The sequence below is a fragment of the Acinonyx jubatus genome, chromosome B1 (assembly GCF_027475565.1).
Source record: "Acinonyx jubatus isolate Ajub_Pintada_27869175 chromosome B1, VMU_Ajub_asm_v1.0, whole genome shotgun sequence".
In the NCBI taxonomy this organism is placed as follows: domain Eukaryota; kingdom Metazoa; phylum Chordata; class Mammalia; order Carnivora; family Felidae; genus Acinonyx; species Acinonyx jubatus.
The window spans coordinates 5,819,082-5,841,156 of record NC_069382.1 but is presented as its reverse complement, the minus strand read 5'-3'; the positions used below and the strand labels follow the sequence as shown (position 1 = coordinate 5,841,156).

Below are 22,075 nucleotides of genomic sequence, written 5' to 3'. Positions count from 1 at the left end.
CTGCTTACTTTCTGACTTGGAATAGTGAACAACACTTACTGTCATATACCAACTTACAAGGACTTGGCTGGGATAAACTTAAGACTTACAACTGAATTTCTAATAATAATTATTTATACTGATTGTTACTGCTTATAGGTAAGACCTTTAGTAGGTAGTCAGTTTCTTGGCTGAGTAATGTTGCTCACAGAGTTAAAGATTCAGAAAATGTTACTGCCCTCAAAAAGGCATCGTAGACTTACAGATTATTTGAACTAGGAAGGACCCCAGAGATCTTTATCTAATCTACTGCTTTAATTTTACATAGAAATTTATATCTACAGGTGGATGTTCATTTAGAAAGACACTCACCTGAGATGCAGACAGGGAACAGCCTGATGCAGGTGACACAGGTGGTCACATACAGAAGTGAGGTTCTCAGCCTGGGCTTTCCACTCGCCCCCATGTGCTCCCAACACCAAGGCTGCCTTCTCATTGTCCACAATTCCCTTCAGCAAAACCATGGTCTTCAAATGCACTCCATGTGATAACTTCTAATTACGGACCTTACATTTTGGTTAGGGTATTTTATCCTCATATCTATGTCCCATCTGCTTATCTAGAGTTCTCGGCAAGTTTGAGAGTTTCTTCAGGGCTGCGGCAACTCCTTTAACATCTTAACAGAGGGCCTTGGAGAAGCAGGAATTCAATAAATATTAAAGATTGTTTAAGAATTACAAAACCGAGAGGCACCTCAGTTGTTCAGTCAGTTAAGCGTCCGACTTTGGCTTAGGTCATGATCTCATGGTTCGTGAGTTTGAGCCTCACGTTGGGCTCTGTGATGACAGCCCAGAGCCTGGAGCCTGCTTCGGATTCTCTGTCTCCCTCTCTCTCTCTGCCCCTCCCTCACTTCTGCTGTTTCTGTCTCTTGAAAGTAAATAAGCATTACAAAAAAAAAAAAAAAAAAAGTACAAAACTGAGTTGATGTATACAAAGCAATCAGAAAACCCTTCACTAAACTAACAATTATTTCCCTCTACAAGTTTCCTGGAAAAGAAAGTACTAGACATGGAAGACAAGCATATTGTTCAACTACAGTCGATAAAAGAAGAGAAAGATCAGCTCCAAGTATTAGTATCCAAGCAAAATTCCATCATTGAAGAACTAGAAAAACAATTAGTGACCGCCACGGTGAATAGCTCAGTTCTCCAAAAGCAGCAACATGATCTGATGGAGACCGTTCATAATTTATTGACTATGATATCATCAAGCTGTAAGTCAAATTTACCTATCATCTTTTCTTCTGTTTTAATTGCACTGGTTAAGTGAAATTCAAAATCCTTAAAAATTCTCATCTGTCAGAAAAGGACTATTTCTCTTACATGTTTCCTATAAAAGCTTTACAGGGTCTTAATACAGAACCAATTAAAAAAGGAGGAGGAAGTAATTCCACTTCTGGGTATTTACCCAAAGAATATGAAACCACTAATCCGAAAAGATACATGCACCCCTCTGTTTATTCCAGCATTATCTACAATAGGCAAATTATGGGGAAAATATATGTATGTAATGGAATATTATTCAGCCATGAAAAAAGAATGAAATCTTGCCATTTGCAAAAACATGGGTAGAACTAGAGGGCATTATGCTAAGGAAGTAAGTCAGTCAGAGAAAGACAAATACCATATGATCTCACTCATACGTGGAATTTAAGAAACAAAACAAATGAACAAAGGAAAAGAAAAGAGAGACAGAGACAGAACCAAAATACAGACTCTTAACTATAAGAACAAACTAATGTTACCAGAAGGGAGGTGAGTGAGGGGATGGTGGAAGCAGGCGATGGAAATCAAAGAACACGCTTATCATGATGAGCACTGAGTCAGGCCGTTCCCTGAATTGTGGAATCACTACGATGCACACCTGAAACTATTATAACACTGTATGTTAACTGTACTGGAATTAAAATTTTTTAAAATGCTGTTCAGGAAGGAAAAATAAAATAGAATAAAAATAAGGAAGAAGAGGAGAGAGGGAATACATATTTATACTAATTATTATGAGGCAAAACACCGCAAACATGATTCCTGGGCTCAAAGAGCCTACTCTGAGTTACAGTTCCATCATTAGCTGGTGCTATGAGGCTGGACAAGTTACTAATCCACAGTGGATTTTATTTATTATGTGGAAAAAATGAATCTAAACCCAGAGGACTGTTGTGAAGATTGAGCTAATGCGTGCATTGACTGGCATAAAATTGGCACTCAAGATATGTCAGTTCCCTTCTCTCAGTCCATCCTTAGTTATGTTTTGCCTACTTTATTACTGTTTTAACCTTCCAATCTCTCTTGGATATTAGAGGAGAAAAGGGAGGCAGCTTCAGTCATTAATCCGAAATGTGATACATAATCTGTGCGGTATTTTCATTTTAAGTCTTTCTCGTAAACAAATCGGGTCTAGTTCTTACTGTGGCTTATTTATTTCCCAATGTCCTTTAAACTTGTGTTCTCTTGGCACGGATGCATTTTACATCCTGTGAAGATATTCTTCAGTTTCGTAAGAAATGTGTTCTCTCATCATCCTTGAGCCATGCAGCCATCCCAATCTTAAAAGAAACACTTAAACGAGGTTTCTACTTACACAAGGAAATAAGCAGAAACAGTGCTATCTTGGTGCTAAATGGCAGGATTGACACTGGAGGCCAGTTCGCAGTGGGCGCCTTCCAGCTAGAGTTTCAGTCTGTTGTAACTGGGAAAACTCAGAGTTTCACCGTCATAGAAAAGGAAAAGACAATCATCTGGTATCTGGTGGGAGCAAGATAACTTGAGGTGTTAGCTCTGATGAGCCAAAGTAGAGAAAACCATGCAGCTCAGATCCTGGCAGAGATCAGGAGCACAGGAGACACAGAGTAGCAGAAATGGCCTTCCTTTCCCCACGCGTCTCTAGCTGATGTGACGGCAGAGACTGTCTACCTGTAATGCCCACCCGTACATCTAGTCCAGACACCTGCGCTTTGGTAGGTCTCTAGAATTACTATAAATACCTGCAAGAACGATCAAACACACACACACACACACACACACACACCCCTTTTTTCTAATGGCAGAAAGGGTTGGGAAATCTAAATGTTGAGAGCAGAGTAAAAATCTGAGGGACTTTTGTAATACTAGGACTTTTTGTCTTAGAGTAAGAATTTCAAAAACATAGATACATTAATGGTAGTCTTGAACACAAACTACTGTGGGTCAGGGGCTAAAAATCCAAAGAATACTTAATGTCTTTACCCAACAGTCTAAAGAAATATATCAAGACGTGGCCTCTGTATGGGATATGCCATGCAGCCACTGGAGAGGTACCACCGTTTTTAGGTACGTTCTTTTTTTACTCTTTTGCAGTAACTTTATGTGATTCTAGTCAAGATGGAAGTTTTTTTTTTTTAAAGTAATTGTTTATTACATTTAATTGCAAAATAGTTGCATTACATGTAGTTGATTAATAAAAAAAGAAGTATGGCTTACTGGAGTAATTTTTTTTGGAAAGGAGAAGAGCTGGTGTGTCCCTTTTGCTTATTATAAGAATTCAAACGTAATAAAACTTACCACTGAGTGCATCTCAAAATAATAAACTTTTATCTTTTCATGAACTCCCTTTAAATGCTTTCCTATTTTTTTTTTTTAAAGCAGCGAAGAACTCCTTCAGTGCTAAGGAAGAAGCAGTTGTTTTCAGAGACTGTGCAGAAGCATTCAAGTCAGGGAGGACAGCGAACGGCATCTATACGCTGGTGTTCCCAAACTCCACAGAGGAGATAAAGGTATGGGGACAGGGTCCTGTTTTCAACTACCTGGCCGGAAACAGGCTTCCTGGAGGCCGAGGAAGTACATAACACAGTTCACGTGCTCAGACCCTTCCCCGCTTCACGCACAGCCAAGCCACAAACACAGAGCGTCTACCTCACAACAGGTACTTGCCGAGGGCTCCAAGTGCAGTCACTGTGCACAGATGCTGACCATACGCATCAGTGACGCAAAAATTTCTATCTCATAATGTAGGAGACAGATCTCTCTCTCCTATCCTCGTCGCGTTTAACTTAATCATCGCACTGTGAGTTGTTTTCCTTAAAGCGTCAGACTGGTTTCACTCATTTTAAAGAAAATGTCTTCTAAATACTAGAGTTTACATAAGCAAATAGTTTGTCTTTCACGGGCTATTTCAAGTAGCAATGGTATTCCATCAGAGAAAGAAAAAAAAGGCTCGTGTAGGTCACAACTAAAACCACCACAAGAGCTTTGCTTTGACACAACCACGGTACCCTGGTCTGCAGAAGGGATTTATAGACATCTCACACTCCAGCATAGAGCATATAGGAAGACCTATATTCGGTAGTAGAGGCTTAAATAAAATGAATAGTCATTGCTGCTTTGTCAAAGACATCCTGAAGTGAAACTGCCTTATCTTCTTCCCAACTGCGAGTGTGTGACTCAATATAGTGACACAAATACAGTGTGGGCTATTCCCTCGATTCATCCCAGGGTGCTAGCAGATCCCGCCCCGCCCCCCACCCCAAATGATTCTGTGCCATCAGTACAAACACCGTTACACTGTCACAGGCCGAAAACATCTTAGTGTCATTACAGAAACAGTTCCAGCCTGGCGGACTCACTGTAAGGGTCTCAGGGACACCCAGGAGTCTTAGTCCACACCATGCGGATTGCTATCCACGTGGGTGGGCTATCCTTACCCCATCTAATGGAGGCTGGAAGACTTAAAACATACCACCACAGAGAGAGGCTCATTTTCTTCTCAAGTATTTGGACTTTATTTCAAGGCATAAGCTCAATTACTTTGTAGAAAGTGAACCAACAGCCAGAACCTTTCAGCAGGAGAAGTTAGGATATAGCTGGATTCAATTATTCTTAGTCCTTCTGGATTACTCAGGGAGCATGATTCCTGAAGTTGCTTTGGGAGACACCGAGCTTCAGGTAAGGAAAAAAAAAAGAAAATCACATTCCCAAGGAACATTTCAACGTGGCTTCTCCTAGAGGTTTGATAAGTTAAAACAATATTACATGAGATTCGGCGTGAAGTCTTTTATAATGATTAGACAGCTGTATATATTAAATGATTATAAATATGCTTGCATCTAATTCGAACGGCTAGATGTGGAACCAATGTAAACACTTCTTCTTTTTTTTTTTTTTTCTTACAATCTTTTAATGTTTATTTTTGAGAGAGAGGCAGAGACAGACCACGAGCGGGGAAGGGGCAGAGAGAGGGAGATAGAATCCGAAGCAGGCTCCAGGCTCTAAACTGTCAGCACAGAGCCTGACGCGGAGCTCAAAATCACCATCTGTGAGATTATGACCTGAGCGAAGTCGGTCGCCCAACCGACTGAGCCACCCAGGCGCCCTTATGAACAAACCAATGTAAACACTTCTAGAGAAGGCCATCGATACTGTATCACAATGGAAATTTTAGAGGCTCCTGGAAGTGTTACCTCTTTGAACTCAGTATTATCCTCAGTATTTAAAATGCAAATAAAGAAAAACAGTTTCAAAATTTAAGCATTAAGGGTTTAAAGACAGAGAATTTGAAGCAGTAACATATACTTTGATTATGAACTTAAAAGATAAATATTGTGCTATTCAAGATAATACTTTCCAAAGAAAATCTTTCTAATTCACTCGTGCTGCTTTAAATCAACCTTGGAAATCAGTTAATGTCCCCAGTGCCCTAGAAGCAGCGCATTAGCGAGGAGAAAAACAAAACATAAATGGTCTGTTGCAGATGAGAAAGTAACGAACAGATTCTGTGCTAAGGCTCTCGATCTCCTTTGCAATGTGGTTTTCATAAGTTTTTGGGAACTACTGTCTGTCACCAGATGTTGGTCTCTTCTTAGCCTAGAGCAAATGGGGACAGGAGTGGCAATGGGAGGGGGAACGAGGATATCAGTGCAAGGCAGACGCTTTGCAAATCCAGAGGGGCAATCGCCCACTACACGGCCCCAACCTTCTGCTCTGAAAAGGTTTTCCTGACTCAGTGCCATGTTCCCGCCCCAGGGCACTCAATCAACCCCACCTCCTAACTGGAGGGTTCTATGGCAAGATGAAGATATATAGTACTGTGGGGTGGGGGCGGGAGTATGTGACATGAGCCTCAGGTCATGGTTGGAAACATTAGGATTTATACTTCTTTTAAACATTTGCAGTAAAAACAACTCATTTACACAGCAGGGAACAGTAATCTTACAAAACCTCAATTTTCACATCTGTAAAATAAATGCTCCGGATTAAGTTACTTGTAGATTCCCTTTCAGACTTAAGCCTCCGTAATTCACAACCTGATCCAGGGAGAGAGGGTCTGAGAGACTGGAGTTTAAATTCTGGCTCTGCCAATTTGCGCCTCTGAACAAGTCGTTTACCCTGGGTGAGGTCTCAGTTTCCCAATCTGTAGCATCATGAAGTAACCCCAGTCTTCTAGAGCTGTTCCGAGATGACGATGGAGATCCGACACTTAGGACAGGGCTTGGTACTTAACCATCAGTTCGATAAATAGGAACCGTTTACCATTCGGACTGCCCCCAAAGATGCCGGGATAATTTCTCTGCATGACAGGGTAGTCATTTTTGCCCTGTTTCTTCTAGTTCAGGAAAAGAACGTTCAGCAGATCTCTGGGCTGACCTTTATCCAAAAGGGCCCAGGTATTTCAACTTTATTTTTGAAAAACCCATTAGGTTTCTGCCAACAATAAAAACTGCACCAGAGGGATTTGAATATGCTCTTGCTGGTCAGAGACCTAATAACTGCCTTCCCTAAATTTCACAGGGTACCTGTCCCCTAGTGCTTATCTGTGGGTTTGCGGCTTTATCAGTCATTCACCATGGCCTCAGAGCCGAAGCATGGCATTTAAATCAAGCATTATTGGTTGAAAGACTTTGAAGCAAGATGTCAGGTCCCTGAACCATGTAGTCGTGTGCTAACCAAAAGTATTAACCGCCCTCAGGTTTGTTGCAGCTGGAGTGGTAAGGTCTTGGGCATTGTCCGAAGACTTCTGCTTTCCTGATCCTGAGATAATCTACCTCGTCCTTTTCACTCCGTGCTCTCTGGCTATGTGGACAACTCTCTTTGAACATGATCTTCCCCTGAAAGTTTCACAACTCAATTCACCATGACACTTCAGCTTCTATGAACTCTCTGTTGTTTTTTCTTTTTAAGTGGGACAAGAAAACACTGAGGAAATGTTCTCATCATCTCATCACTGTCCGTGGTGGAGTTAGAGATTAGTACGGCCCCACCCATTTCCACACGGGCAGTGACTCTCAGCCAATCTGGACTCTGATTTTCATACAAAACTGAACTCTGATTTTAAGTATCATTGACTTCATCGTAATGGTGATTTTGACAGCAAAAAATCAAACATTCTCGGAGTAAGGACAGGCTTGCCCCAGTCCATATCCGGTCTTTCCACCCACCGGCATGCTATTTAGGATACAGAGGAAGTGGACTTCTCTGTACACATATGACTCCTCAAACCAATATTCAGCTAGTTTACTATACTGATTTTCTTAGAAGACACTGAGAAAACTAAGCAGTACGGACCACTGGGTGGACTACGGGCAAACAAGAGGCAGCATTATTCATGAACTGAGATCAGCTTGGAGCTGTGTTGAGGGACTTCTGGTCTCTTAACAAAAGGGTCAAGTTACTCTGATTTGGGCTGCATGGTATGGTAGAAAAAGCAGTACAGAATGAAAAATCTGAGAGACCTTATTCAAGTCCTATATCTTGCACTTCCGGTCAAGTTAATCTCACTTTATCCATTGTTTTCTCCTTTCAAAAGAGCAGCATTACAGCATCACAGCAAAGTTGCTTCAGGGTTGCTGATAACCTATGCCAAGTACCAAGTGTGGTACTTGGAACAGAGTGGTATTGAGCAATGATCACAAGATAATTAACAATAATAATACACCAATACAGGGAGACAATAAGGGGTTGCCTTAAGCAGGTCAGTTTTATCTATCTGGTTAATTAAAAATGGGAAAATCATTTTATTCTTAAGAAATGTAGTTTTCTTTACTGGAGCATATGTTTCCAAACATAGGATCATCAGGGAAAGCTATATGGGCCAACGGGCCCTTGGAGACACGGAGAGAAGTCTGCTGGAGAACAGGGAGCTGGGTCCCCAGGGCAGCTGTCTATATTGTTAGCAATGAGGTGTCAGGCAAGCCGCTTAAAATGAAAGAGGGGGTCTACGCTTTTTCTTGGTTCTCCTTCATCCCCCATTCTTTACAATTTTAACTCACAAATGCAGAATCGTTTACATTTAGACCTACTCTGCCAAAATTATCTCTACCATTTCCCCAAAACACAAAGGAAAACAACAGGGTAGGACTATTTCTCATTGGCTTTGAACATTAACTTTCATATTTACTACCTTGTATGCTGTAGGAAAATTTATCATAACCTTCTGGGAAAATTTTTCGTTCTACTATAATCTCATTATTTAAAACTATTTATGTAATCTTATTTTCAGGGGTTTTCAATTTCATAATAAAACTCCAGCTGAGTGGAAACTGAGCATGCATGGTCCTAGCCCAAGAAGGAATTCTGTGTTCTGAGCAAAGTTTAAACCCACCAAGCCAGTTTAAAAGCAAAAATAAAAATAGCTAGGAAGTGAAATACCATGGGCAGTGAGCAAAGTACAAAGAGGCTTGAAGTCCTGATCTGTGGGTCAGAGCTCCCAGCAGATTCTCAGGTCCCATACACCAGGCTGGGTGCACAGAGCCTCAGATCTCTCATACTGAGGGGTGAACAGACTCTTATCCCATGTGGAAGAAGCCTTCTAGCCCCACAACGTAATATAACAGGGGTCTCAGAAAACCTACAGTGCAAAAACACCCCTTCTACACAACTCTCTGCAAAGCTGATAGGGACTGGCAACTACCATAAAACTTCCTGGGGTTGCAAACACCAGTTAGTAGATTTCTATAGGTTGGAGATGAGGTTTGGGGCCAAAATGCCAAGATGTCCCATTCACAATAAATCTCTAAGAAACAGCGATCTTTGGGTCAGCTGTTGGGGGTGGGTCTTTAGCCTAGAACAGAGGAAAGTCATACTGTCATCAGCACTGAAATCTTGTTCTACTACTGTTTACCTGCCATCAACATTTTCAATTCCTGGTTCTTAACATACAATAAAACCTTGGATTGCAAGTAACCTGTTCTGGGAGTGATCCACAAGAGAAGCAAGCATTTCTAGTAAATTTTAACTTGATAAGGGAGCAATGTCTTGCAATACGAGTAGTACGTGAGGGGTGCCTGGGTGGCTCAGTTGGTTAAGCTTCCAACTTCGACTCAATTCATGATCTCATGGTTCAGGAGTTTCAGCCCTGTGTGGACCTCTGTACTGAGAGCTGGAGCCTGGAGCCTGCTTCAGATTCTGTGTCTCCCTGTCTCTCTACTTCCCCCCACCCCCCACAACCACCCCGTGCCATTTATGCTCTGTCTCTCTCTGTCAAAAATGAACATTTAAAAAATGCAAACAAACAAACAAAAAGAGTATGTGACACCAAACATCACATGATCACAACTGAGCCAATGGTTCTTGAAATTCGCTTTGATATACAAGTGCTGTGCGTTACAAGCATGTTTCTGGAACAAATTATGCTCGTAAGCCAAGGTTTTACTGTATTTAAAACCAGGGCGCCTGGGTGGCTCAGTCGGTTGAGTGTCCGACTGCAGCTCAGGTCATGAGCTCACGGCGTGTGGGTTCGAGCTCTTCGTCAGGCTCTGTGCTGACACCACTTGGGATCCTCGGTCTCCCTCTCTCTCTGCCCCTTCCCCATTTGTGCGTTCTCTCTCTTTCTCTCTTAAAACTAAATAAACATTTAATGTATTCAGAATGATCTGCTTCTTGGAAGGCCATAAAGATTGACCCCATGGCACAAGTCACATGATAGGTATCTCCATCTGTCCTGTTTCCGTGAGTTCCAATGAAGACCTGACTCACTGATGTTTCCCACACAATGACTGTGCACTTCCCGTTGGCAGGCATACTGCGACATGGAGACGGCTGGAGGTGGGTGGACCATCATTCAGCGGCGGGAAGATGGCAGTGTTGACTTCCAGAGGACTTGGAACGAATATAAAGTGGTATGAATGCTCTTCAACCCATCTGAACACAATTTTCTTTGTGAAAACTGATTTTCAAGATCTGCAGAACCTTCACCACAAATCCAAAACTAACCAATGACTGCTGACAATTTTTGTTATCAAAGGGTTCCCTTTAGCTGATGCTTCAGTCTCCCCAGTAACGAATGATCCTGTCAGTGTAGTATAAACTAGAGATCAAAACAAAGGCATGCAAGTGAGAGGCTTACTTTTAATGGCAGGCTCGGTGTTTTTCGGTAACCCAACTGTTTTCAAAACTGCACGTCAATAACCTGAGCGGTTTATGCTCATGTTTCTCCTGGTGATTCCCCAAGTAGTTCTAATTACTCTAATACTAATTTCCTTCCAGTAGCAGCTTGGTTTCTTAAAGCAGACCTTTTAAAAATCTACTTTCTTATCTGGAAGACCCCCAAATTTTCAGAATACAGGAAAGAATTTCTGCTGAGTATCTGACAGTCACCCCAGGTTAAACTGATAGGCTACTGATTTCAAATACATGAATTAAAAATAAATGAGGTGACTGAATTTTACAACTTGGATTACAGGGATTTGGGAACCCTTCCGGTGAACACTGGCTGGGAAATGAGTTTGTTTTCCAAGTGACCAATCAACAGCCCTACGTGCTTAAAATACACCTTAAAGACTGGGAAGGGAATGACGCGTACTCACTGTATGAACATTTCTCTCTCTCCAGTGAAGAATTCAATTACAGGTGAGTTATATGTAACTGAAAGACATTAATGGATTTGCTGTGCGACTATTCCAGGAAGGGAGAGCCCGACTGCATTAAGCAGGATCTGAAGTACTCGGAGGATACCTTAATGGAAAAACCTCTCATTTCTTAGAGTTCTATGCTGCCTTTCCGTAACTATCTCTAGTTTTAAAATTCCAACTTAGGTTTTAACAATATGAGGGACGCTTCATTTGTTTTGTTGCGTATCCTTCATTGTTTTGCTGCGTATCCTCAAGGAGTAGATGAACCCTGCCTGGCAGCTGACAGGCATTGTTCAACAAATATTTGTAGACTATGTGGATGTTGCGTCTGTATCATAAAATGCCATGCCAAGATCATGACACATGTACACCTAGGACTATGTTGTTTTCTTCTGAAAAGGTTTGAACAGTTCAATCTATCTTTCTGCAGCTTGAACGCCCTCGATTCTAACGTTCCATCCCCAAGTCAGGATGAGTTACCAAGTTTAAAAAGTGGCAGAATGAGGTGGGAGGCTTAGTCATGCAAACTCCTTTACTCTCTGCTAGAGAAACAACAGTTGATTCACAGCACTCCCTTAGTGTTTGCCTTGCCCCACGCATTTGGCGGCACTAATCTAGAATGTTCCAAGAAAAGCACGGGCATCCTTGACTCAGAATGTAGTTTCTGGCTCTCAAACGCCGTGAGCGTGGAAGCGGAGAACAGCGAAGGCACCGAGAGACCAGTGCCTGGAGAGCTGCTATTAGGGCAGGTACCGGGAAGGCGCGTTTGCCGTCAGGGAAGGAGGTACCTAGAAACGCACGTGCAAGGCCAGACAGAGAATAGGGAGGTCGCGTGCCAGGTGGCACCGCGGGAATTGGCCTCAGGAGGCACAGCAGAACTGTCCAGTCACCGACACAGCCCTGGAGGGCTCTGAAAGGCGTAAGCACACGTCACGAAAATACGTACGCTGAGGTCAGAAATCAAGTTCGATGGGAACGCCACGGAAAACAGTGGTCTACAGTCCCAACTGAATCTCACTGACACCCAACTCAGACCCCCTGCCCAATAGAAAATCCGAGATCTGAACAGCTTGGAAAATAAACACGATCTCAAAGTCCTGGAGCTGGCTTCCCAGGGGAGGGTCACAGTGAACAGCAGAGAAATAAAAATAGGCTGAGCAGCTTGCCTGAACAACTACCTGAGGACCATATAATGTCCAGTATGTGCTGCTTTATAAGCAGGGGTCAAAATTCTGAAAACTCTCAACGCAGCTAACGTGCGGCTAGCACTGACATGACTTTTAGAAAGTCAGTGAAACAGGGCCCAGCAAGTCTCCTTAGAGACAGATCAGGGCTCTCCTGGAGGAGCAATGACTCAGATGGATGAAAAGATAGGTGTTTGGGCCTCACTGCAGCTCTAAGTCGACTCCAAAGAGATCAAAACGTCAATGAATTTTTAGACACGAGTGGTTGGTCATTGTTTTACGTCCAAGCTAAATATTTTCTCAACTGGCAACAGTTAGGAATCTACAACAGAGGAATTAAAAAAAAAAAAAAAAAGAAAGAAAAGAAAAGAAAAAAAAAGAAAGAACCACAAAAAATTAAGGATTAGACTGTTTATCTAAGGAGATTTTACAAAATGGGTCATTACCCTTGTATGCTGACATTGTAAAGATATTTTAAACTGAGATGGTTCTTAACAGATATTTCCTTTAGAAATGCGATCAATTTTTGGATATGCCATTTAAAAGAGCACACGTTCACTTAAAGCTCAGTTTAATTCACCTGGCCGTACTACAGCCACAGAGGTGTTTTTTTTTTTTTCCCCCCTCAAGAAGTGTTCTCCAAAGGTTGGTAAACCGAAAAATAAATGTTCTCAGGAAGGGCAAAATGCATCAATAGAATATTTTTTGTTACTGAAGCTAAAAACTATTTGTATATTAAATGTTAAAGACTGGTCACTTTTCACAAACATTCTGGCAGCTCCATACAGTGAGATGTCATTATCAAATGCTGGCACTGTTTTGTTTTCTTGGTTTTTTTCACTCCACTGTTCTATAAAATCAACTGATACCAATTTAAAGCAGTTTTAACAATGTGGTCATTCTTAATAACCAAAATTTAAAAGAAAGCAACTATAAAGCAAGGGCCCATACAACAGAAGGATCTAATATGATAGCAACCTTCCTCACAAAGACAAATAAAAAACAGTATTCTCACAGATTCTGCTCACCTTTGGGGAAATTTCATGAGTCCCGTAAGAACCAATGTTGCTCAAAGGAGATAAGAGACTGGAAAGGAGTAAGGGCAAGCATAATGGTTTATCTCAACCCTATCTATGATTAATGAGAAGGGCCTGCAAAGAAATTAAAGTGTTTCAGAAACCCACAAATGAGTACGACATACATGAACGCTTCGCAGCAGGTAATCAGAGGCTGCGTTAGGGGCCGGGGTCATTTTTGAAACACGAGGATAGCACTGAAATTCAGAAATTCAGCCAATGCCTTGGGAGGTGGGGGGTTCTAGGGCTGCAATACGAAAAACGATTTTAAATCTAAGTCATTAACACAGAAGTGACTTAGAACCAACATTTTATGGAACTCTGTTTAGCGTGCTCCATACCCCCATCTTTTCAGAACTATTCCTCAATAAACTAACATCCCTGGTAAGGTTCTATCAGGGCCGAAGCATAACAGAGGATTTTGATGCGTCTAGTGCAGATTCTAGCTCCACCATGCTCCTACCTCTGAGCCTCAACAATTTTATATGTAAATTTTTTTAATGTTGATTTATTTTGGGAGGGAGAGAGAGTGAGCGGGGGAGGACCAGGGAGAGAGAGGATCCAAAGCAGCTCCGTGCTGACAGCTGAGAGCCCGAGGTGAGCGGCTCACCTCACAAACCGTGAGACTACAACCTGAGCGGAAGTCAGTCGCTTAACCTACTGAACCACCCAGGTGCTCCAACAATTATGTATGTAAAAACAGGGGAAATGCCTGCCTCTCGGGGCTGGTGCATGCATTCCATGCACAAACCCGTGAAAGTGCCTGGCACAGGCTGGTTAGAGACAGTCCCTGGTGAGCCTTCCCTTTCTTTTCTACCCTCTGTTCCAACATGAATTCTTGGAAATTACATTCCTTTCAAGGTAGTGGTTAGCAAAAGATGAGCATCATTTTGGAGACTTAAAATACGGTTCTCCCTCAAGACATTGAAGGGGTTTTGTTTTGTAGCATCCCCGGTCAGGAAGACTCCATACCCCAGGCTCCCCCACGGCCCTACTCCACGTACCAGTACAGGCACGTCACATTCCGCACAGCCACACAACAGCACGTGAAACCCTGCTCTGAGCTGTACTGTGCCCACCTGCCAATGGGCTTTCTTGAAGCAGTGTTCACATACTTTGTCTTTCCCTTCTGTCTCCTCCTTGGCACACAGACCACTGATGCAAGCCTGGTTTGGGCAATCTTCTACAAGGATGGGCTATTTTCTAGTGTCTGACTTAATATTATGCTTATTCCTTTCTCAGTATCTAGCAGGTTTATTACAATATTATATGGAAATGAGGCGAAGCAGCCATAAGGATGTATTTTCTACACAGCGCTGTAGATTTCTACTCCAGATTCAGTGATCCTTCCTTGCCCACTGCCCTTCCCACCCCCACCACCCCACTGAAAATAACGACGCTTGAAGTTGTCTGTTCATCTCGGGGCTCTCATTTCTGTACGGATGATGCCTGGAGACTTGGAAAGAGGACCCTTTCACGTTCTATTTCCCCCTCTTCTGTTTATCTGAAAGCAGCAGGAAAATAAATGAAAGGGCCCTGAAGCCCCTGTTGATGCTTGTGCAAGTGATATGAGCTGAAGGTTTCATGAAAACATTCCTCACTGCCTAAGGATTTGATGATAAGTTGGTTCCTGTTTATACCAGCGCAAAAATATTTTGTCCAGAGTATGCATTTGCACACTAACCAGTACAGAACGCATTTCTGCAGAATGGAATTCTTCATTATAAAAAATTTTCCACTACGGTAAATCAACAGCCCAAGCCAATTATGTTCTTTTCTTTTCTTTTTTTTTTTTTTTTTCCTTTGCATGCTTGCAGGATTCACCTTCAAGGACTTACAGGGACAGCCGGCAAAATAAGCAGCATCAGCCAACCAGGAAATGATTTTAGCACAAAGGATGCAGACAACGACAAATGTATTTGCAAATGTTCACAAATGCTCACAGGAGGTGGGATGGCTTTTCTCTCTTCCTATTTGTTTTGGCAAGGAAGAATTTCATAAGAGTGAGAGGCTGGCTATTTGGACTTCAACCTGTGATTGGTGACAATGGCCACATTTCATAAACAGACTTAACTTGCTAGATGTAGGGAGATTTGTTTTTCACTTTTGCAGACTGTTGAGTCTTAAGCAAGAATGTGATGTTGCGCGAAAACTGTCAGCAGGCCAACTGAGTGTCTCTTCGGGACCTCACTCTGGCACTGAGAGGGGACATCTGATACTCAGCAAGCTCTCTTGAGTTTGTGCTCGTTGAGTAGCAGATGTCAGAGCCATGGTTCAATTTCATATTGCTTTATTAAAAAGGATAAAAATTCGGGGTGGCTCAGTCGGTGAAGGGTTCGGCTCTTGGTTTCAGCTCAGGTCATGATCTCATGGTTCAGGAGTTCAAGCCCCACATCAGGCTCTTGTGCTGACAGTGCAGAGCCTGCTTGGGATTCTCTCTCTCTCTCTCTCTCTCTCTCTCTCTCTCTCTCTCTCTTCCTCTCCACCTCTTTCTGCACCTCCCCTTTCTCTCTCTCTCAAAAATAAATAAAAACTTAAAGGTTAAAAATTCAAAACGGCAAGCAAGACAGTGACAAAGATTCATTAACATAGAAATGTCTCCTATTAATAATTTATTGGTCAAACGTGGAATTTTCGGTTATCTTTTTTTTTTTTTAAGATTTCATTAATATACAGCATACTTACAAACACAAAGAAACTAATCAACCTTTTTTTGTGCACCAAATTACAATGAATGATTGTCCATTTTACATTAAGGTGTATATTCTCATGCTCTTCTTGCTGGCTACCTTTCTCATTAGACGGCTTCAAAAAAAATTTCATGGGTTCAAGCCCCACATATGGCTCTATGTCTATACTGATAGTGCAGAGCCTGCTTGGGATTCTTTCCCCCCCCCCCCCTTCTCTCTCTGCCTCTCCCCTGCTGGCTCTGTCTCTCTCTCTCTCTCTCTATGTCTCTCTCTCAAAATAAATAAACTTAAAAAAACCTTTTTTTAAATGGAAACCACACCCAGATTACTAGTCAGAAACATAAGAGTTCAATGACAAGAAATCAACTGCTAGAAGATGCACTCTTCCAATTTCTAAAAGTTTAAAAATTGAATGAACACAACCAGTTATGACCAAGACAAGATGAAAGTTTGACATGTTAGTTCTTAAAAATACTGAGAGATTTAAATTTTTTTGTAATGTTTATTTCTGAGAGAGAGAGGGAGAGGGAGAGGGAGGGACGGGGGAGGGAGAGAGAGAGAATGAGTGAGAATGAGTGGGGGAGAGGCAGAGAGAGACACACACAGAATCTAAAGTAGGTAGGCTCCAGGTCACGAGCTGTCAGCACAAGAGCCTGACGTGGGGCTTGAACCCACGAGTCATGGGATCAGGACCTGAGCCGAAGTCGGATGCTTAAGCGACTAACCCACCCAGGCGCCTTGAAGAAGTATTGAAATATTTAAACCAGCAACATAAATTCTGCCAACAGTACAAACTGAATGTGAAGGAAAACAGGAAGTTGGCAGGGTTTAATGTATAGAGACCATAAGTTATATTACCAAAAAATCCATTCTTTACTCACCCAGGAAAGACAAAGGTAAGCGCTGTGGTCAATGGATTTTATAAATATAAGGTACTACACAAACAAGATCTAAGGTTATCATGTGTTTGCACTTCAGTTAAGAATCATTTACAGTCAAAAGAAAGGATTTACTTCTGAAAATAATTTGAAACTCAGCAATTTACACATCTTTTAAACAAAACTGAAAGAATGAGGATCCATTAAAAATTCAGTCTTTTAGATAATATATTTCTACGTACAAACATAATATATACTGGCAGTACAGGTCTTCCCTATTAGCCATAATTATTTCAGCAAGAGAAAGCTACTGTATTGAGTATTTAAGCTGCCTGTCTCCCTCATCCTACCATCATTGTCCTTTTTGAAGCCAACAAAAAGGGGGAAAGGGGTAGGTTCGGGGGGGACCAAATCTACTGAATCTTTTTTTCCCATCTGTCATTCCCACACTGAACCCAGCTGTCCAGTCGAGAGGGAGGCAGCTTTCAGACCACCCGTATGTCATGAGCTACTCAAGAGAGTCAGAGAAGTGCATTAATAACCAAGGAAACAATATATTTATTTACTCAAATCAAGATTTAGGGCTGAGAGTGGGAGCAGGAAAGAGAACGGCGAGAAGAAACACAGCCCAAGAGAGAAAGTGCAGTGGTCCTGACTGTGAGGAGGTCAGGTTCCAACTCACAGCCTGGGCCCTGGGTAAACCAGCCTAACAATCAGCTAGAGTTTTGCATGGACAGCAAATTTTATAGTTAAGTCAGCCAGGAGGCTCTAGAACAGACAGATCTATAAATCCGCAACATTCCTAAATATTTGTGAAGGATTCTGAATAGCACACGCACAAATGTCTTATCAAATCGCCATTAATCTGAATCAGCTTGACCCATGAGCTGTCACCATCAGGAAAGAATTCAGGCAACTGGATGAAATAACTGATCATCACAGCCTGATGTGCAAATATGATAACAGAATCATTGTATCAAAATATTTTTTACCTAAAGAAACAGAACTTCACAGATACAACTAAAGGCGCCCAACAAATACCTGCCCCTTGGGGTAACCAATGAACTCAGGTTCATTTCCATTATTTAGTTTGCTAGGAATGCAGACATCAATAATAGGTGTTTTTTTCCGTTATTCTAAAATCTAACATAAATGGCACCATACTGTCTGTGGACTTCCACACAATGTTTCTAGGACTGCTTTAGATTAATGCATGTAGATCTAAGCTATTCCTTCTCCTTGAAAACCAGAGCTCTTGCACACTCCTGTGTCTAGCTAAGAGCTTTAAAACCCTAAGGTTAGGGGCACCTGGGTGGCTCAGTCAGTCAAGCGCCTGACTCTTGGTTTCAGCTCAGGTCATGATCTCGTGGTTTTGAGAGTTCCAGCCCCACATGGGGCTCTGCACTGTCAGTGCAGAACCTGTTGGGGATTCTCTCTCCCTCTCTCTGTCCCTCCCCAACTCACGCTGTCACTGTCTCTCTCAAAATAAACTTAATTTAAAAACTTTCCTTTAAATTAAAAAAAAAAAAAAAAAACACAAAAACCCTTAAGGGTAGCCATTCAGGAGTAGATGTGGACCCACCTCCCCACCGCCGCTGCTGTACCAGACAGCACCCCCTCACCTTAGCACACCACGATAGCTTTAAATTTCCCTTCTGTCTGTGGGGCTTAACGATTTCCTTCGTATCTAGCTCTTCTGAGCGCTTAAAACTTGGAGTCATTTAAAAAAGAAAAAAAGCACGGGAGGGGGAGGGGAGCCTGAATCAGCCTGGCCCACTAAGTTCCTGGAACTGGAACAGAAGCCAGCAGAGCCTTCGAACAATTCTTGACTTATGTGACTCACCCACACTTTCCACTGTGCTGGGGTACTCCCCAAATCAGGACCGGGGACCACTCACCATTCAGGCCTACGGGGAACTGGCCTTTCTACACAGCACGAGCCTGTGAAAACATCTGCCGTATGGAACTGGAACTTCAGCTTGGTGACGCGGGAACGGCACACCCGCAACTGTCACTGCGGCTCGGTCTATGCTCAAGCATCCCTGCGTGTGTCTACTCCAAACACACGGAGCGTCACTGGTGGATCAGTGGGGCGTTTCTAGTGGTGAGATACGGGTAGGGTTGCCTCAGTCCTAATTCCTTGTGCGCCTTACTTCCACAGGCTGGTGGTTTGATGCGTGCGGTCCCTCCAACTTGAACGGAATGTACTACCCGCAGAGGCAGAACACAAATAAGTTCAGCGGCATTAAGTGGTACTACTGGAAAGGCTCAGGCTACTCGCTCAAGGCCACGACCATGATGATCCGACCCGCAGGTTTCTAAATGCCTGCACGCGCCTGAGGAGGGACGGGCTGTGCGATTTTCAAAGACTTAATCCCGGAGCTCTCAAAGACTCATCCACATGCTGTCTCCTCTACCGTCTCGAGACGGACAGCACGCGCTCGGTGCACAGGGGTCCACGGGCTCCGGCCCCGAGTCCCTCGCACCTCCTCGCTTAGACCCGCATCACTCGTGAACCCCGAGCACAACCCTGGTTATGGTGACCTGTTGGAACGCCTATGGGAAGATAGAGTGAGGCCTGCGAATTTAGGACTGACAATTCACAGACGCTGTTGTCACAACCAAGAATGTTGTGTCGAGTTCATCCGTAAATAACTGGAAAACAGAACTCTCACGCTACGCAGTACAGATAACCTTGGAACTGCGTCCTTCTAAGTACTGTTTATAGATTGTATAAATATCCATATGTCCCGAGTTCAGCATCACTACCATAATTAAAAGAAAGAAAAAAAATTCTCTAAGCCATTAAAATATATTATATATTCAGGGACATTCTGGGAAGTGCTTATTTGCAGCTTATTTGGACAAGGAAAAACAGCTAACGCATTGTTTGCTCCTCTTAGGTGCTTTAAACTTTCATTTTGAAAACAGCATATTTACATATGCGTGGACAGCACACTTTTAAGTTAATGTTCAGATATATATTTCAAGTTTTAAAGATGAAACCAACCTCCCAGATCTCTGAAATTAATACAAATGTGTGTCCTTTCAGTTTATATGAAGATTGTACTATTTTTTTTTCTTTCTGGCTGTTAAATATGAAGGTATTTTTAGTAATTAAATATAACTTATTAGATAACTACATTGAACATTTAGGATAATATTTTCAACTTTGTAATTTGATTCTGAAACAACTGACTGTGCCTCACAACAAGGAAAAATTTGATTTTTTTAATGATGAAGATTATGCATTTAGTTCCCTGACCAACAGATTTTACTATACTTTCCTCGCTACTCTATTACAGAGGTCTTTTTTTTTTCCTCTTCCAGTCAGACGTATTTTAGAGAGGTAGGCTACAATTTAGTGTGTGGTTGAGAAAACCTTTCTATTTAAAGCACTTACGAGGCTATACTTCTCAAGCGAGTTTCACCCCTAAAGATATTTGCACTAGTAACATTTTATTAGTAAAAATAATTTGCATTAGTAACATTTTTTTTTTAATGTCGACCAGCAAACTTAAAAAAAAGTAACTGTTTTGGAGTGCAAAACAAAAATCTGACATTTAGAGTAGATTCAGATCTTTACAGAAAATTCTGAGAGCACGGATTTAAGGGCTGCAAAACTTTAAACCCCTCAAGTTTTAACTCCGTTTGAAGTTTTCGTCGTCCAATTAACACTAATGTACATCGTGGAATGCTTTATAATTTGGAAGCAACTTCTCACATATTTGCCTCGGAGTCAGCTGCTGCTAGGAAGCTTAGAGCCAAATTCGAAACCAGCATTTACCTCATGTCTTTCTTCACCATACACTGTTCCACCATTCTGTTTTTTCCTTTATTCCATTTTTCTTATGTAATTTATTTTACCCCATATGCCCCCACCCCAACTACATTTTAAAACACATGCTACATGTTTTGAGTCAATTTATGGACTCCAGAAGAGTCCAGCATGTCACATTTTCCACTGTCTCGCTGTACTTTATACACTTTACACTATTTCCCACACATACACTGAGTGAAGAACCTCCCCATCTTTGAACAGTTTGTCTTATTACATTTAAGTAGGCTTTATAAGTTCAACAGAGGTATCACAGCTTTGTATCAAGTTAAAAAAAATATCTGTTAATAGGATGATAGCTCCACTTCAAAAGAAACCCTAAGTTTCTGTGATCATCTCAAGGACCACATGGCAGACACTGAGGTGGGGAATGACATTACAGGAAAAATTGGCAACCACGTACTTAATTTATACCACGTGCCCATGCAGGCAGGTAAAATGCATTTCAAAGACAAGCCTCACTGTGTTGTTCAGAGTTACATATACTCTCTTATGACAAAGAGTAGGGGGGATTTGTGTCTTTACACTTCAGTTCCTTACACGGTATTTCAAACAGAGTCTTGCTGAGAGGAATTTCTTCTCTCCTTAAGAAAATATTTATAAAGTTGAGGATATCAAAACAATGATCTTAAAAATGAAAACAAAAGCAACCCAACACCCTAGAAAACTACAATGATGAGAAGGCAGAGTCCAACCTCCTATTATACGAGAGTCCTAGGCATACTCAAACAATGAACAATGCCAGCCCCAGTCACATATTAAAATCACCGTTCATCTTTCAGGTGTTAATCTTCCAAAAGATTAAACTCGGTCACAAACCAGTTAACTTTTTTGCAAATGAAAGCCAACATCTACACGATCCTGCTTCCAATTAAAAGTGAAATTACCTACTTAATTATCACTTAATCTTTTAAAAAATTAGAATCTCCATTAAGCATTTGAAATACTTATAATTTAAAATTCAGTGAAGTTGAAGTTGTGTTTAGGAAAAGCATCGGAAACAAAAGGACTGTATCATGTTGCTAGCTGGCCACAACTTTTATACCTATCACTTCTATCTCTATGAGCAGTAACAGCATTATTTTTTAAAGCAGTAAACAATATATCATACCACCTTCTCAAGAACCTAGTCCTTTTTCATTTTGTTTTTCTCAATTCTGAGGACTTTTATAATTAAAATTCTTTGAGATTTCATTCCTCACAATTTTTTGCAGAATGTTCTCACATTCCTACATTTGTTCTCACAAATAAATAGATTAAAAAAGTGTTAAGTTCTATGAAAATGTGTTTTTAATTGTGAGCATAATTGATCTCACTTTAATAAACATCTGAGTCTGTATTTATGCAAATAATAATTTCCTGAGAATACCAAATTGTATTCACCATAATAAAATAACATATGACTTACAGGAGCTGCGGGGAAGTAGTTAGAAAGTTCAAATGGCTCCTCGGAAATCCAATGACCCAGCTCCAAAGACCACAGTACCTACAAGTGACACAATAAGCACAACATTTATTATAGATTCATTAGGCTCTTGGTGGACAATAAAC

The 22,075-nt window shown here is 41.6% G+C and overlaps 2 protein-coding genes across 7 annotated transcripts in view; one reads left to right on the top strand and one right to left on the bottom strand.

Annotated features, from left to right (window-relative positions):
- Window positions 1-19,835, top strand: part of ANGPT2 (angiopoietin 2) — a 58,555-nt gene extending 38,720 nt beyond the window's left edge. The window contains exons 4-9 of one of the 2 annotated variants that reach the window (XM_027049971.2): window positions 1,023-1,252; window positions 3,663-3,790; window positions 10,025-10,126; window positions 10,690-10,856; window positions 14,936-15,066; window positions 18,848-19,835. In XM_027049971.2, the coding sequence (XP_026905772.1) occupies window positions 1,023-1,252; window positions 3,663-3,790; window positions 10,025-10,126; window positions 10,690-10,856; window positions 14,936-15,066; window positions 18,848-19,008 (919 nt within the window). In that variant the 3' untranslated portion in view covers window positions 19,009-19,835. Of the gene's footprint in view, window positions 1-1,022; window positions 1,253-3,659; window positions 3,791-10,024; window positions 10,127-10,689; window positions 10,857-14,935; window positions 15,067-18,847 lie in introns of both variants that reach the window. The other variant, XM_015080154.3, reaches the window with a different exon arrangement.
- Window positions 1-22,075, bottom strand: part of MCPH1 (microcephalin 1) — a 269,736-nt gene that overhangs the window by 120,143 nt on the left and 127,518 nt on the right. For 4 of the 5 annotated variants that reach the window (XM_053216223.1, XM_053216225.1, XM_053216224.1 and 1 more), the window contains one exon: window positions 21,933-22,010. In XM_053216223.1, the coding sequence (XP_053072198.1) occupies window positions 21,933-22,010 (78 nt within the window). Of the gene's footprint in view, window positions 1-14,512; window positions 14,623-21,932; window positions 22,011-22,075 lie in introns of those variants that run through there. The other variant, XM_053216226.1, reaches the window with a different exon arrangement.